We start from the raw sequence: 19,166 nt of genomic DNA, 5'->3' as shown, positions 1-19,166 counted from the left end.
AATTTGATCTGGGGGATCCTGGGAGCCTCGCTCATCGCCGCCCGCAGGAGCACACCTCGGAGCAGCGAGATGAGCACGGCGCCACCGCACGCGTCGCCACGGGACGGAGTTCGCTTAACCATTTATCGTCCCATTTTGGCACACAAGTTCTGAAGGGAGAGAAGCCCACGGGCACGGAGCAAGGTTAGCAGCTCTCCTGGCTCGGTTACAGTGCCCGCAGAGGGGCTGGAAGCTGCCCCGTGTCCGCGTCCCTTTCCGGCCACCACCATCAGGAGCCGCCTGGATGCCGCCCTCCCCGCAGCCCCCCGCAGCCTTCCCGCACCCTCCGGCTCCTACTCGGCTCCTCCAGCGCAGGGACCGGAGCCGGGACAGGCCGCCCGGGCTCCCAAAACCTCCCCGCGACGCCGCCAACCGCACATTGCTCGGGAGCCACCTCCGGCCGTGCCCTCGGGGCGCTCATCCCCGCGGCCGCTCCCGCAGCCCCGCGCCACCGCCGGGCACCGCCGGGCACCGCCGGGCAGCGGCGTTCCCACCGACCCCGGGGCAGAGCCGGGGGGGTGCCGGGGGTCCCCCCGCCGCTTACCTGCTTGTCCAGCGCCGCCTCCCTGGCGCTGCCGGCGGCGGCTCCCTTGGGGACGGGCGCCCGCTCGCAGCTGCATCCCTCCAGCATGTACATGCCGGCGGGCCGGGCGCTCTGCTCGCTCTCGAAGTAGAAGAGCACGTTCTGGTAGAGGGCGAACCACTTGTCGTGCCAGCGGCTGGCCTCGGCCGCCTTCTTGCTCAGGTAGCCGCGCTTGGTGCCCTCCTTGCGGGCCAGCAGCGCCAGGTACAGGGCGTGCCCCTCGTTGTACCGCACGCTCTTCTGCATGGTGGCCCGCAGCCGCCCGGCATCGGACGGGCACCCACGGGCGCACCCCGAGCCCCGCACCCCGAGCTCCGCCCCGGCGTCGGAGCCGGGCGGCGGAGGGTGGGGGGGGGACGGGGGGAGGGAGAAAGGGGAGGGGGATGCCCCCTTCGGGGCCGCTCCGTCACGTGTGGTGAGGTGGTGGTGGCGGTGGTGGCTGCGGGGGGGTCCCGGGGGGGGATGAGCCGTAATCCGCTTTAAATCCGAGCGATTTAAAGAGCAAAGTCGCCGCCGCAGCGCACGGTCCCTCCCCGCGGGGGCGGCGCGGTTGCGGAGCGGGCACCGGAGGGGGGGGGAGGGGGAACAGGGTCCGCAGGGGGGGTCGTCGGAGCCGGTGCTCGCTGCTCCCTGAGAAAACCCCTCCGCGGGGGTCCGCCCGCGGGGTCTGCCCGCTTCGTTTTGGGGTCGGAGCAGGAGCCGGGAGCCGCCCCCGACACCCGCGGCTCGCGGGGTGCACTGCTCTTAGGGGCGAGGAGGAGGCGAGAGCTGCGGGACCACCACCCCCAGGACCACCACCACCACCCCGGGGAGCCCCCACCCCTCCGGGATCCCCCCTGTTTTCCGCCCCGCAGCCCCTGGGTCTCGGCGCGCCCCGCAGGACAGCCCCCGGCCGTGCTCTCGGCGCGGCCAGACCCGGACTTGGCTCTGTGCCCCCCGCCAGGACCGAGCGGACCCTGCCCGCAAAGGACGGGCTCTGACACGGCCGGGAGGTGCCCTGCGGAAAGCGCAAGCGGTATGGAAATTTCCGCGAACTGAAGGACCCTGCCCTTAAATTTGCTGTACTGTTCAAACATCCTTTTCTGGTTCTTTCACACACGCACACACACAGCAAAAAAAAAGCATTTAAAACTCTTCCATTTAAAAACGTGTTTTTGTCTGCTCCTTTGTTAGGCTCATGCAAATAGAGAAGAAAATTGTTTTCTCTTGCTGGCCATCTGAACAAAAACGTGAAAATTGCAACAAACGGTACACCGTATCCTGCACAAAACGAGCGGGAAAACGCTGACCGTGTGATCTCCCTCTCGGTGGTTTTGATTTTAAGTGTTACTGGCACAAACCCCGGACACACGTGGAGCTCGTTCTCTGAACATACAACTGTGAAGCAGACACAGAAATTCTGCTGGAACTGACCGGTCTCTGTTGTAGCTGGTGCAATCTGAGCATAACACACGATGTCCAGGGGAGTCCAGGTTTGGGACAGGGATTGAAGACCACTCAAATGACAATCATGTATGAAATAACTCATATTCATGCATCTTGACAACTGGGTTCTTACTTGGCTCTTACTATGCATCTTTAACTCAGTTTCACTCCGCTCTGTACTATCCGAGTCAGAATCAATTTGGTGTGTGAAATTTCATGAGATATCTTATTTCTTGATACAAGTAAATGGCAAGGCAGTAAAATTAAGGGGAAAATGCAGGGTGCAATTCAACAGAGTTTTCAAATGCTTGATACTAAGTCCATAGTTTGTCTCTTCTGAAACAAATGCATCCTATGTCATGACCAAATGCTATAGTAGGAACTCATCTTTGCCAAAATAAGGTTTCAAGCTTTTGCCCCAACTTAACTCATTTTTACATTCATGTACATTTTGCATAAGTCACAGATGATGATGTCTATTCTACCACAGCAGCTAGGACATACATTAAAAAAATGATGACAGGAGGTATTTCAACTACAAAATCAAGAAATCCTTTTACTACAATTTCTTCCAGACAAGCAGGCGTTTTTCTTAAACTGAAAATGTTGAATATGTCATTGCATAGCAATCTGCAGGAATTATGAAGCATCTAATGTTCCTGTTCATTACAGTGAATGCTGATTGTGTAACCGTTAGTTTGTCTTGTCCTTTATTGTTCAAAGCTTGACTTAGTTCTCAGTGATGTTTTCTTTATCATTTGATTGTTCTTATGAAAGCACAATCTAGTTTTGTTTTAAATATCTGTTACGTATCTACGCATCTATATAATACATCTAAACAAACACATGTACGTAAATATGATTTTTTAAGTTACATTATCAATAACAATAAAGGTGTGCTTTTTTTTTTTCTTTGTTCTTAAAGAAAGTCTATAACAAATTCATATGTATGAGTATGATCAAGCTGTATATGCAAACATGGATGTAGAGGAATCTGTTGATATAACTGATGTCACAGAATTCTGAAGAAAAGGAGAACACACAGATGAGCACACTGTTTTACCTTGTCTTCATTATGTCTTCCTTAAGTAACTCTTCCTTTTTGTGTATTTTCATTCCAGAGGATTAATGTATAAAACCACATCTCTGGGTGTAGTGGCGTTATACACCCCAAGGAGCTTTCTGTAAAACTGTGGTGACTGTCTGGAACATTACATCAGCAGAGATAATTTAACTCATTTTAGTCTATATTTACCTTGAAATTTTCATTGGGAAGTAATTCACTATGTGCCGCTCAAAGCTGTCATAAATACCAAAATATATAGCAATCGTTGATGCAGTTCTACCCAGAAGTGACCATGAGAGCTTGTGGGGGCAAGTCAGTGAGTTGTCACTCTTCTGAATGACAGGTGACAGGAAAATCTATTTTAGAATGTATGCAAAATGTAGGCCTCCGATCTGAGAAGTAAGTTGAGATAAATTCTGCTAATGTGAGGGCAATAATAAATGCCTAAAGCAATGGAAAAGTGTTGTTACACTATCATTTTTGTCTATTTTTGCCTGTTTCTGCTGTATGTTGTTACACACTCAGAATGCGTTCTCTTCGTTTGTCACTAGGTTGTGATAGTAAATCATTATTTACCTTTACGTGTTAAGTTAATCTCTCAAATACAAAATAATTTCGTAAAGCTGTTGAACAAATACTAGAATATCTCAAGGGGGAAAAAAATAGATTTTGCTAAGAATTTACTTCCATATCTCCTATTATATATTGTGTGAAAAGTAGAAATGAACCAAAATCTTTGTAATTTTACTTAAGATGACAGTTTTGCTAACATAATAGTTTATCCTTTAAGGCACAGACTAGTGGTGATCAAAAGGTATTTATAATATTCATCTGAGATTTAATTATCCCATAAAGCTGGAACCTTTTAAAACATATTATGATATACATCACTGCTGTAGTAAGTCCCAAATACCTTCAAAATAACTATATTTTCTCATGTACAGAAAAGTCATTTACCTTCGACCATTCACCTTTTAGAAGACTATAAACAGTTATGTGCTTGTTGAACCTACCTATTGATGTCATTTGAAAAAATTTGCTTTTCTTATTTTATCAAGTCATTTTGGGGGTGAGGGGAGGAGGGGGATTTTCCTAGCTAACCAACTTTAAATCACTGTGCATATCAAGTTACTCTGATTCATCCCTCACAATTACTTATTCTTTTAGCAACTGGGAGTGAATGTTTGGGGTCAGCACTGTACACATAACAATTACACAAAGCATGGGTAGTGCCTCTGATGCCATTTTCACTTCCTTCCAGGGAAGAACATTTGAACCCATTTTAAGCCAAAAGAGTGTGGAAGTTCTGTGCGTAGTGGAAACATCCGGCTACGACACAGACCAGTGCTGCCCAGGTTCTTCGCAGCTCTGATTCACACGAACTGAAAGCTCTGGGAACTGCTGTATTGAAGGATAACAATGGGACTGCTCCTTTCAGCAGGAAATTTTGGCAGCCAGTAGGTATCTGCAGATCATTTACCTATATTCAGTTGAGGTCATTGTTTAATGCATGAGCCTCTTTGTGCTAAATGCTGCATAGACACGAGAAAAGGGTCTGTGTGCTGCCTATCATGATAGGCACTGCTCTCAGAACACAACTAGCTTATTTGTTGCTGAGATTTGGGGAGAATAAAAGTGAAAAGAGATTTTAGAGGAACTTTTGAATGAAGCAATTTGGTGTCAGGAGAGGTCATTGGAGAGATCTTGCCTGTGGTCAGGGACAGTGTGGAAAAATAGGAAGGACTACCAAAGGATGTTCTACAGTTAGGCTGGAGAAAATCAAAACCAGAAAAAAAGAATAAAAAAGAAAAAGAAAAAGAAAAAGAAAAAGAAAAAAAAGAAAAAGAAAAAGAAAAAGAAAAAGAAAAAGAAAAAGAAAAAGAAAAAGAAAAAGAAAAAGAAAAAGAAAAAGAAAAAGAAAAAGAAAAAGAAAAAGAAAAAGAAAAAGAAAAAGAAAAAGAAAAAGAAAAAGAAAAAGAAAAAGAAAAAGAAAAAGAAAAAGCAAGCTGTGATCAAGGGACTCAAAAAAAAAAAAAAGGCAGTACTTAGGCAGAAGGCAAAAGCAAGTGGGTAGTGGAGGAATTCTGCCTGATTGTCAGACTGATCCTAATGAGTGTGCTGCAGAGAAAGTGCAGAGGAAACAGGAGAGGGGTAGGAAGGGCCGGGGCGTTGCAGAAGACAGCATGAGGATCCTAACTGTGGGGAGCAGGGGAAGGAGCTGCTGGAAGTGTTGGCGGAGAGAGGGCTGTGGGAAAGACAAAGTTAGGAGTGAGAGAGCATGAGAGCCATGGCTGCTGAAAGCAGGGGGCTGCTGAGAGGTGGGACTCACAGCAGAGACCCTGGGGACCAGGGTGGGAAATGGGAAGAAAAGGGACCGACACGCTGTGGGGTGGACTGCGGGTGGTAGTGGATGGTAATGTGGAAGGGGGGGGGGGGTGGTCGGGTTGGTCCAATGCTGCAAATGAAGCAAGAGGATGAGATGAAGGGTAACACTGGAAGCGAAAGCGGCATCGGCAATGCTGGTGGTCCGAGTCACTACTGAAATCACATCCGAAGGAAAAGATGCAGTTTTTGTCTTTAAGCCTGTTTTTAACCAGTTCCTTTGTTCCAAAGACAGTACAGAGTCATAAACTGGGATTAAAGCTGAAGAGCCAGCATTCAGCTTGTTGACCAAAGGTTTGATGATACAGGAACATACGTGTAGAGTTTTCCATGCTTACTTAATTAAAAGCTCCTGAAGTGCCTTACGTAGGACATGTACAACAGGCATAAACTAAGTTCTAGATTTACGATGCAAAACATAGTGAAAATAATATTTCATAACTGTGTTTATGTGGCTGAAATTTTCATAGTCAAGCCTGTACTCACTTATGGGGAACGCGATTGTCAAAGCTGACTCTCAATTTTTCAAATTAGTGGCGATCGCTCCCCTTTTCCCTATTCCAAGAGCTGTGTAATGAGAATTTCACAGACCCCGTGATCAGTGCAGTACCCATACAAAGACCATTGTACTGTTGCTCACAAATAGCCAAAGCATGAAACTGTCTCGACATTCTTGGGAGATAGCTTAAATGAGTTCTTTAAATGTTCCAAAGACATTGGCATGTCATAACAGAGATTTCATAATGTTCTCCAAATGTGAGTCAGGAGAGAGTCTGATGACTGAGCTCTTGCAAGTAAAGGGTTCAGCAGACACCAGGCTATGATTACTCCAAGTTTCAAAAAGCCCTTGGTAACTGGGAAAATTACTTTAGAATTAAAAATACATATTAGGATAAATGTTCCTTTTTTTCTTATTCAATGTGAACTGAGCATAAATGCAAATCACTTTTCGCTTTTGCTCTCTTCAATGTATTGGCATAAAAATAGGAAAATTGTGTAAAATGCTAAAGCATTCTCGTTGCTTGGGGAAAGTAAGCCCCACAGACTGGACGAAAGATACAGTGAGCGCAGCGGGTGCCATCTGGAATAAGTAAGTAACCCTGGGAAGAATTTGTGATGTTTACAAGGCTCAATACTGATACAAAGAATCCTATCCATCTGGCATAAAGCGTGCAAGTAATCTGCCACAGGGGTGCATAATTCAATAGAAATAGGTTTGATAAACTAGAAGTAGCATTCCCCATAGTCACCTTGAAAGAAACATTTAATGTATTATGCAGCTGAGCAGCTTTCAAAAGTACAGCACCTTACTTTGTAGGTAGTCAGGCCTACATACTATAAAAATCAGTTTTATGGGAAATGGAATCTGCTGTCCTCTAAAGAGAAATCAAACATTGCAGGGCACCCACATCATCTCAAGACCATGCGAAATTTCTGAGACAATGCCTTTTTATGAGAACATTGCATTTATATTTGACACAGATGCAATATATTGAAAACCATTTTAATGAATCCATTCAGATGCAGCTGGGACTCTTACAAATGCCTGGAGAAAATGTGTGTAACAGCAAAAAAAAAAAAATCTTAAAAGGCTGTAGGCAGAGCAGTCCTGACAACAGTGATCTGAGCCAATGTTACCACCCCACACATGATCCAGTTGCAAGCAAAGAGATATCAAGCAACAGTCTTGCTTAACAGGAACTAAGAAATTAAGCTTAACATCAGTCACTGCTTGCTTTGGAGACTTCTGGTTGGGTGGGAAATGGATGGCAGGTATCGATTTGTAATTTCTGTTAACACACAGTCCTCCTGGTCCAGATTTGTAGCGGTCTGATTCTTAGCTGATAATCTTTGTAGATGCTTGGGAGCTATGGAGTACACTTTCCAGGAAAAAAAAAAAAAAAAAAAAAAAGGAGAAAAAACAGCTCAGAGGAAAGCATCATAAAAATTTTAAAAAACTAAAACAATATCCAGCTACAATTATATTCAACAGCATATCAAAAAAGCATAACTCATCTTTCAAGGTAGATTGCATTCCAAACTAGAAGTATATTAATCACACTTCAAATCAACTCATATATATTTTTAAAGTAAAATAGAAACATAATGTTTATTGTACCTATCACAAAGCCACTACTGTTTCATGCTAAAGTGAATAAAGGCCTGAATCTATACAAAATTATACTTGGTCCTTTTTAATGCAGAAATAAATCATAACTTATTTCATAATTAGTTTCCTTTTGAATGTATGAAAAAAATAATTCTGTCATTTAAAAAAAGTAAATAAAACTTGTGTTCACCCATTTGTGTTACTGTTCATGTTATGTTTATCTGCCTGTTGGGGTCAGTCGTATGACTGTTCTGAATATTAAAACAATTATTTGTTTTTTTTCCAATAAATAAAACTGATCAAATACTCATGTTAGTGAGGAGGGCTGAAAGGTATATTTGTTCCAATTTGACCTTCTATTTTCTTGTATTAATAATCAAGTTAGATTTATATTATTGGAGAATATGAAGTAAGATCATTTCTTGTTTGACTTTTTTTTTAACAAGGGAAGAGGCAACATGAAAATACTTCTCCAGTTGATTTATACAGTTTCTATTTTTTGCTCTGGTATATAATTACTCTGGAGAACTACATCTAAATTTCTGACATATGTGTAGATATATAGATCAGATATAGCTATAGTGTAATTGTTTTAGTCATGTATTAGGAAAGGCTTTTTAGATGATGCCTTAGAGTCTTCTTCAGGAAGACCACCAAAAGTCTGGAATTAACACATCCTTCAGATCCATGAGCCTGCAATATAGGTGGAGTAAGGTTATGAAACCCACACTGTTAAAGGAACATTTTCCTGATTTTAACATTTCAGAAAAAAAAAAAACCATCCTCAATTATGCTCAGTGCAAAAATTTCTAAAAATGTTACACTCCAAGAATCTGCAGAAGAAATGGGTTAGGCAAAATATACTATTCAACCATTTCAACAGCCTGGAAAATTCAGGTATTTTTGTTTTGTTTTGCAAAAGTCAAATGGTCTTACATACTTGAAAGTTCTTCCAGAGTGCCTGAGGTCAAGTATTTGTCAAATGCTGTCCTTTCCTCCAAATGTTAACTGCCTAACTGCCTCTCACACAGAATGTTTCACGGACACCATTAAAAACCACAACCAGTCCTAGCGTAAACTGCTCAAGAATCCTCAGTTCTTCTTCCAGACGAAACTCACTTCCCTTACAGGTACCGTAGCACTTCCTTGTGCCTTAGTTTCAGTTCGATGGGAACAAATTCACTGAACTTTCTTTGTACAGCACTTTGAGGTAAGTCAGTGAAAAATCCCTGGAAGAGCTTCAGATTGCAGCTTGCCTCATTCTGCTGGATTGTGGAAGGAAAATATATCCCTTCTACTTCTCCAGGCCATCTGTACTGTTATGGCTTCTGAGAAAGTTTAAGTTTTACCCCAAAGAAACAGATTCTGAGATTTTTGAGAGAAAGTTTTCTGTTATATGTGTGTATTATATACACCTCCTTAACATGTATTGTAATTTGCTTTATTTGTTTTGTATGCATATACTTCTCTTTTAAATGTTACTACCATTGGATTTAAGGAGCATTCTAGGAAACTATCACTATTATCAGTTACTGATGTAATTATTATGTATGATTAAACTTGTTCATCGTGTAAAAGTGAAAATATTTCTTCCGGAGGCTATGCCTTTCTGTTTCTGTGTTACTCATCCGTAATGCAAGCTGACAAGCGGTGTAATTGAAAGAAAGACAAATGAGAGGTCTAGATTATAGGATGCTTTCCTGGCAGACACAGGATATATTGAAATTGTTTTGATGAGGGTTTTGTTAAGTGTTTCTCAGATTGTGCTGGGTAGACTCGAAAGACGAAACAAGTCAGATTGTTTGCAGAGAGCTTGGTGTTTGTGTAGAAGGGGAGAATAACTCCAAGTTATTCTCCTCAGTCCCTCCAATAGCCACATACTGAAAGTTTTCCAATCTATTTTTTTCAGAAAAGCTTTTTAAATGCTCCTAAGTGAGGTAACTGAATAGCTCATGGAATTAGTAATGTGATACAGAGCTTTATGCCTTCGGGTCACTGGTTCATACTCAGTAAAAGACAGTAATTAGGACAAATCCTGCTCTAAGTTATAAAATTTCCACTAGAGTAAATGATTGCTCATTTATATCTGAATCATTATCTGGGATCTGATCAGCAGCCTATGTAAATGAGTGAATGTAACCTGTCTTCTTTTTTTGTCTTTTTTTTTTTTTTAAAGTTCACTAACAGATACAGCTATAGGAAGAGCAAAGAGAAACAAGATAAAAGAGGTCAGTGCGCTCCATACGTCTGTTGAGTCACACTTCCTCCTATTTACAGCCATCTTCCTCTGGTGTAAAGCTCAAACAAAGGGAGAAATATCCCCTGGGGAATGCACCAAGTATTAACAGGCTTAGGACGGTGAATTTAACATCTTATTGCCATTATTTCAGCTAATTTAGTGGTCCTAGTAACATTACCTAAAAAATCAGAAGATGGAATTTTAAAAAGCAAAATGTGCTAAGCATTTTCCTGCTGATTTTTGGCCCTGACTCTGTAGGTAGTAACAAAACGAGTCCTACGTGATTAATCTACCTACATGCTTGCAGGAGCTTCAGGCAACCACCACAGCTGGACTAATTTTGTCATGTTGCAATTGCCTCTTCATCTATGGCTATGAAAATATGTTTTATAACTGTGGTAAATGGTTGACTCACATTTGGTTATGTCACATATATATATATGCAGATAGTTTTATATAAAGACTGTGGTTTTATTGTTCTATGTCACTCCGTCTTTTTTCATCAAAACTCACTTCTTCCATAACACTTAAGAGATATTAATTGCCTAAAATTAGACTCATCAGATATGACTAAAATGGAGTTATTACATAAAAATGGATGTGAAATACTGATGAAATGTATATAATGTATATTAAAGGTACGGTTTAATTTCTCTTTGCACTATTTTTATGTTGCATGCTTTCCTGAATTACTGCTCTAACTTGAATTGAGCTGTGAGCAGTACTGTCAGCCTTACTGGGACGTACTGTATAGATTATATAAATCTATTAACATACATGCATCAGAATAACTGTTAAAATTAGAAGTACAAGCATAACTGAGAAACAGACAAGAGAAGGAGTTAGGTACAGGAGTTAGGTAGGAAAGAAGAAAACAAAAATAGGAACTACTGGCATGCTGATTTCACTTGGGCTTCCTAGTAGTATTTACTGCTGTCATTCCCTCTGCTATTTTCTTCCCAGATACAGCAATATACTTCATAAATAAAATATTCAGGAAAGATAACAAAGTCTCAAAGTGCCTGTTTATTCTGCTACCTCTAAAACACCATTTTCAGAGCTAATTTTCTTCATTGATCAAGCAAAAAGACTGCTATGCACAAATTTCCTGTAGTGCTCATCTGGCTAGAAAAACTGAGCAGAAATATGAATGTATTTGCATTATAAACAAGAGGTTTTTTTTCCCCAAACACGTTTTTCATTGTAATCAATTATATCGAAAGTTCTGGCTAAAAGCAGAATTTGTGGAAAGGATACTCATATACTAAAAACAAAAAATATGTTTTTAAAAAATGAAGTCAGTGGAGAAGTAGTATCATAATGCAGCAAAACATGTCACACATGAACAGAAGAGTTAAAACTGCTTCCTGCCTTCACATAAATGAATCAGTTGGTATAGGTCATCAGGCACATGCCCACAAATGTCTACAGGCCTGATAATGTCATTTTTCCTCTGTCTTGAGATGTTTGGGGTTTTGTTGTTGTTTGCTTTTTTGGTAGAAGGGGTTCATAAAGGCTCCAAAAGCCTGGAAAACAAAATCCTCTTCCAATACAGTATATTTATAGGGTTGCGTAGGAAGGCTGGACCATAGTCATCCCTGTGGGGGAAGGTAGTGGTGCTGTGTCCTTACCCACGCCGTCATCGAGGTCACCAAACCGGCACTCGCTGCCCTGGTACTCCCTGTAAGTGGCACCACAAACGTCCCCTTTACAAAAGCAGCACCCTTGACAGTGTCCCCTCGGGTTCTGCATGCTGCAGGCTCACACCAGCCCTGCCACCGCATGTGCTACTTGGCCAAAAGCGTGCTGTGTGTGCAGCCCCAGACAGCGCGTGTCAATGATGCGATGCCATCTGTGACTGCTAGCCCTGACTTAAAGCTTTCAGCTTCCAGTACTCTCCTTGTCCTCCTCTCTTTGCTATCTTTCAGGAAAATCATTAACAATAATAGACCATTTGGCTCTCCCCTCAACCTCTCTGCTTCAAAGTATTGAAAGGACGTTGAAGCTGGTGCTGAAAAGACCCAGGTAACCGTTATTTCAGAAGACAGGTTTATTATTGAGGTAATGTGATAAGAGACACAAAGAGATGCATCATCAAATTCATGTCCTACAAACATGAACATCGTCTGATCTTTTTTTTTTTCCTTAAGCAGTTCCAGACTTTTTTTCCTACTGTGACAGAAAAAGTCACTCTCTCATATTGAGAAAGGGTCTTCCAGGAAACCAGTCCTCCCGAACTACTGACATCATATGACTTGATACAGTAACTGCAAATAGATAAGCTAGTACATGATGTAGGGCTACGTAATTCATTCACGTGTGTATAAAACCCAAAAAAACACACTAACTGGGATACCATAAGCTCACAAAGCCTGGAAGGACTTAACAGACGTACCCATCCCTTCCCTGCAGACTCAAGGAAGCCAGCACCACCCCGCTGTGGTGTTTGCCTCTCCAGCTTCTGAGGTCTGCAGGACTTTTTTTTCCCAGATCCTGCACACAGTCTATTCAAAGTCAGTAGCTTACCTTACCTTCAGCAGTGTTCCCCTAATGTGCAACGTGAATCTTCTTTCCCATGCTGTTGAGCACTGGTTTCTCCGTACCCTCGAGGGACATGGAGACCCAGTGAGTCCTTCTTTGCCGATGCCTTTCACCTTCCAGCAGGCTGCCACCGCATCCTTCCTCAGTCGTCCTTCACCAGCCTAAACCTCTTTGCAGTCCCTGCTTGGCCCTGTTTCCAGACACCTCACCGCTCTCTCCTGGCCTGACTCCGGCAGGCCCATGTCCCTCTGGATGTGGTGCCCACAAGGCAACCACGCTGAGTCCTCAGGAGCTCCAAGAAGAGCAAGGGTTGGCAGCACCTGCCGTGCAGGATGCACTCATGCTTACAGAGCTTCATCCAACGCCTGCCTGTTTCACAACAGCATGGCACTGTTGACTCATATTCCGTTTGTGATTGATGACTAGCTCTGGATCTTTTTTTTTTTTTTTTTCCAGCAAACTGACACCGAAACCAGGTTTGAGGACAAACTGTCGCTGTAATGCTAGAAAAAAAACTTCCAGATGGTTTGGTTTCAGGGACGTGCAATTCATGCTCCTGTGGCCACACAAATGTTTGGCTATTTTAAGGGAGGGAAGAACACAGAGGAGAGCAGGACCAGGTCTCTCAGGGACACAGATATTCTTCTGGCAAAATGTTAGTGGCCTGAAATCCCACGGGTTTGCAGGTCACTTAAGATGCAATATTTTGTTTAACATAACTTCATTTAATACTTTGCTGTCTTTGAAAAGAACAGTTTTACCCTCATTTTAGCTCATTTCCTCTCCCCTACTCCAAGTGCACATTTTTACTGCTTGTTTTGTACAGACAATAGCAATCCCACGGCTGTACAGTGAGTTGGGCCAGTTTGCTCATCTGCCTGGCAAATAAACCAGCAGTAAAACTAGCAGCAGTCCTTGCCCTGTGGCCACTCAATTGCTAGCACCAATACACATAAAGAGGTTGACCATTGCTGGGGTGGAAGGATGACAGCAACGCATCTTAGAGCATTTTAAGCCAATCTAAGTTGAAACTACACCTTTTCTGAAGTGGGAGCAGTAGATTGCTAGAGGAGACACAATTGCATTTAATTAAATGAAAATCCTCGTCTGCATAGATTGCCAGCAGAACCTCACTGGCAAATTTAAATTTTAAAACCATTGGAAGACTCAGCACTCTTTGGCCGAAAAATGTACAGGACTGAGAGATTTGTCCTGCAATTTTAAATGTGACTTTATTGTACCTGTTCCTTCTTATCCTTGTCTTAATGGTATTTAAGCATGATTAGCTGCACTGCCTCAAGCTTCAAATGTGAACTTTTTTTTCTTCAGAAATTCCATTGACTTGAGCTCACAAAACATATATTAGGCTTAATAACTTTTTTACCAGAAGAAAGTTTTCACCTTTTTATTACCTCATTTCAGTGCTTACTTCTCCTCTAGGCCTGAGAGAAGCAAGCAGCTAAATTATAGCTAAAGTAAGTTGTGTGTTTGACTTTCTTTTATCAGTAACTTTAAAGATGACTTTGAACAGCATGTGTAATCTATATATACATGCTGTAAGTACTAACTATTGTTTAAGGGACTGTATTTACTTTTTTACTGCTTAAAATGGTATGTCTTCACGGAACTAAAGGACAATGTCCTGTGAGAGACAATTCCACAGAAACTTTGCTAAATGTCTGCAGAAGAACATACAGCATTTGCTGGTTTGTTGTTGGGTTTATTATTTATTTTATTTTATTTTATTTTATTTTATTTTATTTTATTTAAATTTTATTTTATTATTTTATTTTATTTTATTTTATTTTAATTTTATTTTTTCAGCTACTTTTTTACTTAGGGAGAGAAAGAGAACGGATGAAAGGGACCTGAAGAACCAGAAGGTGACAGCAGAATGGCTCGTGTGGTCTTTCCCTGGAGTGTCACTGGTGGTGCAGCGGGTGGGCAGGCGGACCAGGTGGGTGAACGCCTGCTCCCCATAACCCACCAGGGGAACAGGAGCAGTGGTCGCTGCCTCCTCCCAGCAGGACGCAGGTGATGCCAGCTGGTACCTGCTGGCAAGCCAGGGAGAGGCAGCAGCAGCTGCACACCCCAGAAGCTTTGCTTCCTCTTCCCCCTTCCCCTAAACTCACCCACAGGTTTTGAGTAAGTAGTCTGTGGCTGGGTGGCTCCTGCAATCTCCCCTGCCGAACAAAACTTTTGCATTATTGTATGTTTGTGAGTAATTGCATTTTATCCAGTCTGTGCAATACTCTTTCCTCTGATTTCTGTTATTCTTACTGCATGCCAGCTGCATGGTGGGGATGAAAAACCTAATTTCTGACATGCTTTATTCCTGAAGTAAGGAAAGACTTGTGTCACAGTGCTAAGTATTTGCTTCCCTAGAGATAAATGCAGAGGGAAGGGCTGTACAGAATGGAGCTACCACCAGGACTTTGTGTAACCCAAGCTGTAACTGCTTCCATGCAGACGCCTTCCTGAATTATGGTGGAAGCATCCCTAAAAACAATGACCAGTTCCCTGGGGCATGATTGAGGACAGGAGTGGGGACGCTTCTGTGCTTGGCTTGCTGAGGGCAGTTTCACACCCTCTGAGACCCCAGGGAAATGGGCCAGAACAGAACCTCCCGTTACCTTCAGAGCCCAGGGTACGAACTGTCCCCAGGCCACGGCTGCAACTTCAATTTGTGAAAATCTAAGGGAGGAAGTGTTTGTACAACTTATCTGAGCCTATTTCCCAACAATAACTATTGTTCAGTCCGGCAACTTGACATAATATCATTTATTTTGTGAAAAATAAATTTAATTTGCAGCCCATAACTGTAGTGAGATATCCTGTGGTTTTATTAGCAGGAGTAGATGGTTTTTTCATTGTTTCTGAAAGAAATCAACATGATTCTATTTGCAGAATGCATTAAAAACTCATCTTGAAACCCTTGAGATGGCATTGTATCATTTGATTTCAGTTCTTAACAATTTTGGCTGAGTTAGATGATGCTGCATCTTCCATATGCTGGAAAAAAGTTAACATCCCTCTGCCCTCTGTGAACACTCCCCCTATGATCCATTAACGTCATGAAGTCTTTATGTGTCCCGCTTACACTTTGCTAACTGCTTTGAAACCGGGAGAAACACAGACTAATTTTTTCTCATTTGTGACCTTTATAATGAATATCTTCATTGTGTCTTTTGTGGAAATAATACATCTGTGGATTTTCTGAGCAAGTTAAACAAGCTGATTTGTTAATTGGGGGAATGTGGTTTTCGTGTCAGACAATCTGAGAACTAAAGCTGTGCTGAAGGAAAAATCCGGAAAAATTAAAAACCAGAAATGTCAGAATATATTTTTGCATCAGAAGTTACTCTGTGTTGTGAATGTTTATTTTCATCATTTAGTCACTACAGAAATTTTCCTCCATGAACACTGAGGACTATTTAAACGAAAAATAATCTCACCTATCTTTGCTCATACATAACTTTTCGTATGTAACTCCTTTATTCATTGTGTCTTTTCCTTATCACTGACTTTATTTGTATTTTTGAACTACTATTATGATTTTGCATAAAAAAACAGTGTTTTAGGGGGCTATTTGTTATTTATTTCTTAATGCAATAATTCATCACCAATATAATATAGAAATCTCACCTTTCGCAGTGAACTGTTTTTATGTCATAATATAAAATACAGTTCAAAAGGCAGACATGAGCTTTTTTTTAAAAAAAAAAATCATCAGCATTGTCTCAAATTAATTAACAGATCCAGTAATCTCAAATGTTAGGATTATTCCAAGGAACGTTATCATAATCGAGTATGAACCAAATATTGCAGTGGGGAAGACAACACTGAATCACATTCTCTCCTGTGAAAGCATCCCCTCACATGTAAAAAACCCACCCAGGAAGGGGGAATCTCCCGGAGCCATTAGTACCGCCCGCTGCCTTGCACCCCCATTTCTGCAGAAGATGCACCTGGCAGCAGCCCAAGCAGGCCGGCTTCCAGGGACCGGTTTTGCCTCGGCCTTTCACGCACGCCCAGGCACACACCAGTGAGTTCTGGCCCGCAGTCTAGTAAACAGAAAAAAAAAATCCAACCACTGCACAGGAAAGTAAAATCTCCTGTACGTATCAGTGAAGACAGAAGCTGTTCCTCTAAATGCATGGCCGTAGAGAGAGAGGCACGGTGGAAAGAAATGTTCCAAGTTTTTTTTATTAGACACTGTTTTGTTATTAAGCACTGGTTTGGTATTAGAGCTGGGAAGGATGGGACTGTTCTGACTGTGTCATCCTGGACAAATCCTTCTGAGCTTGCTCCTTAGTGGTTGTCCTCAGCCTTGACAAACTCAAACAAATGAAATCTGAGTGTCCTCTTCTGAATGCTGTTCTTTCCTTGGAAGCTTTGTCACATAGGACTTCCTGAAACAGCTTGTCCAAGAACAGTGTTTCGCAGTGTGGGCTTCAGCTTGCTCAGCCCTCAGTTATTTCCTCTGAGTGATAGGAGCCATCTATTTCCTGATTTACACAGCACTGGCCACAACTCATGATTGAGAGCTGGGGAGAAGCTAGGTGTTATTATTAGCTATTGCCTGGAAAAGCTGCTGCTCTGTGTCCTGACGGCGCCACAAATCCAGAGAAGTGACTTCATTCCCAGGATGCAAAAATGACATATCCTTTCAAAGCATGACAGTAGAGACAGGCTTTCTTTCATTCACATATATAACAGCATAAATAATAGCAAGGCTCTCAAGAGTACTGAGAACAAAAGAGACCATACCTCTAATTAGACAAACTAGAAATCTAACAAAATACCACTTCATCTTATCTATAGGGCTTTGTTTCTCATGTAAAGCAACAAGATAACAAGTTTATCATTAACTTCTCTCCAGCAGTGCAGAGCTGCTGCACAGAAGACACAGCAGGACCCTTTGAGCAGTATTTGAATTCCTTGCTTCACCACCACTGCCTGGTTCAGGGCTGCTCTGATCCAACTCCCAAAGCAGCCAGGACTTTGTCTTGGGTCCTTCCCTGGCCTTGAGCACCAGCTCCCCAGATGTGACAGGAGCAAAGAGGTTGTTATGCCTTTTAGGAGCTCTTGGATGTGGGGGATTAAATCTTGGCTTTCATTGCAACTCAGTAAACTAGAGCACAGCTTAGCAGGAAAGGAAACATGTTGTGCTTAGCTGGGCAACACAGATGGTGATATCAGAGAAGATGCTTCAGCAGAAGCAGGGACTTCTACCAGTCCCACCTCACCTTCTCAGTGGGACCAAACCAAGCCCTGTGTTACAGCAGGGTAATCGGGCTTTCCTCCTGAGTTTCCTTCCGTGTTCATGCATTTCTACTGGCACAAAAAATTACACAACAGAAAAACAACTTGCTGCATAATATTGAGTCTCATAGAAAAGCACTGCAGCATAGGGAGAATCCTGACCCAGCAGCAGAAGCAGCCTCAGGTAAGATTTTGGGACATACTTGTGTCAGTCATGGCTAGCCACATCCCCCCAGACATCTCACTCTTTTTATGTCCCTCAGTATTTGCCTGGAGGAAGTCAAAAAGAGACAGAAGACACAACTTAAGGGCAGGAATATGATGTGAAGTGTATTCTAACATGTCATGGGAAGTGCATCGTACCTTGCTCACATTTTGCACCTGGTTTACACTTTCGGAGAACAGTGTTGTTCCTCTTGACTGCTAGACCACGCACTGCACTGTTGCATTTTCTGGTAGAGGAAAAACATTCTGCTGGAATAAATAACTTAAATGTGGGAAACAGCATACACCAGGGGAGTGTGTTTGGAGTTTTTTTCCTCCCATTTCCTGGCCTTCATGCAAGGGGACCGGACCTCAAAAAGTTGGAAAGATGAACCTACAAAAACCTTATGCAGTTCAGTAAGAAGTGCAATTTCCTGCACCTGGGGAGAAAAAACGCCAGGCACCAGCTGGGAAGGACCTGGGAGTCCTGGTGAACTCCCAGAGAGGTTGCTGAGTCTTCTCCTTGGAGATCTCCAAAACTGGATGTGGTCCTAGGGAACCTGCTCTGGGTGGCCCTGCTTGTGCTCAGGAATGGACCAGATGAGCTCCAGATGTCCCTTTCAACCTCAACCATTCTGTGATTCTTTGGCCTAAAGCCATGCTTTAGCATTTAGATGTAGTCCCGGTTTTCACAAGAACCAAACATTTATTGTGTCGCCATGCTGGATTAGGCCTGTGTTCTCTCTGTTTCTGTAGATGGTGGAGATGAAAGCAAGATGAATGAACAGTGAAAAGCAATCCTGAGAGGAGAATCTAGCTTTCTGATGGCAAGTGCTAGCTCTGGGCTCTAAAGAGTAGATAATAATCTTGCTTCAATGAATGTTTAAAATACTTTGTGCACCTAGGCGAGAGTTACCCTGACAAGTTTGCACAAACACAAAATTGCTGCCAATGCTATCCAAACAGTATCTGCCCTTAAAGCAGATGACTGACGGATTGTTACCAACTATTTATGTGTGAGGTGAAGGCTTCTGCCAACAGTTAACTGCCGCAATACATAAACAATCCTCAGCTGAGAGTTAGATACATTAGTTTTATATTTTCTCTGAAGGTCATATTAAAGTGCCCTCTTAAAAGCTTTCACTTTGTACATAGCAACAGACTGCTTATCATTCAGAATAAAAAAAAAAAAAAATCCTTGAAGTTTATTTTGTTTATAGTACATTACAGATTCCCAGTGAATGGGAGGAAAAAAGCAGCCTTGGTAACAATCAGAACAGACAAGCAACCTCTCAGTGGGAATTATTGTTAG

At 42.5% G+C, this 19,166-nt stretch overlaps 1 protein-coding gene and 1 long non-coding RNA gene across 4 annotated transcripts in view; one reads left to right on the top strand and one right to left on the bottom strand.

Annotated features, from left to right (window-relative positions):
• Window positions 1-1,717, bottom strand: part of RASGRF2 (Ras protein specific guanine nucleotide releasing factor 2) — a 140,211-nt gene extending 138,494 nt beyond the window's left edge. For all 3 annotated transcript variants that reach the window (XR_014576629.1, XM_083817212.1, XM_083817213.1), the window contains exon 1: window positions 584-1,717. Coding sequence is in view for 2 of the 3 variants with exons in the window: in XM_083817212.1 (XP_083673338.1) it covers window positions 584-868 (285 nt within the window). In the remaining variant the exon portion in view is untranslated. The remainder of the gene's footprint in view (window positions 1-583) is intronic.
• A 6,883-nt stretch (window positions 1,718-8,600) lies between these two features.
• Window positions 8,601-16,374, top strand: LOC310889585. Its single transcript, XR_014576630.1, has 4 exons — window positions 8,601-8,735; window positions 9,782-9,833; window positions 11,773-11,869; window positions 14,210-16,374. It is a non-coding gene; the product is annotated as an uncharacterized lncRNA (long non-coding RNA).
• Window positions 16,375-19,166: the final 2,792 nt, after the last annotated feature.

The sequence above is a fragment of the Anser anser genome, assembly GCF_964211835.1.
Source record: "Anser anser genome assembly, chromosome: Z".
Lineage (NCBI taxonomy): Eukaryota > Metazoa > Chordata > Aves > Anseriformes > Anatidae > Anser > Anser anser.
This window is presented reverse-complemented; position numbering and strand designations above follow the sequence as displayed.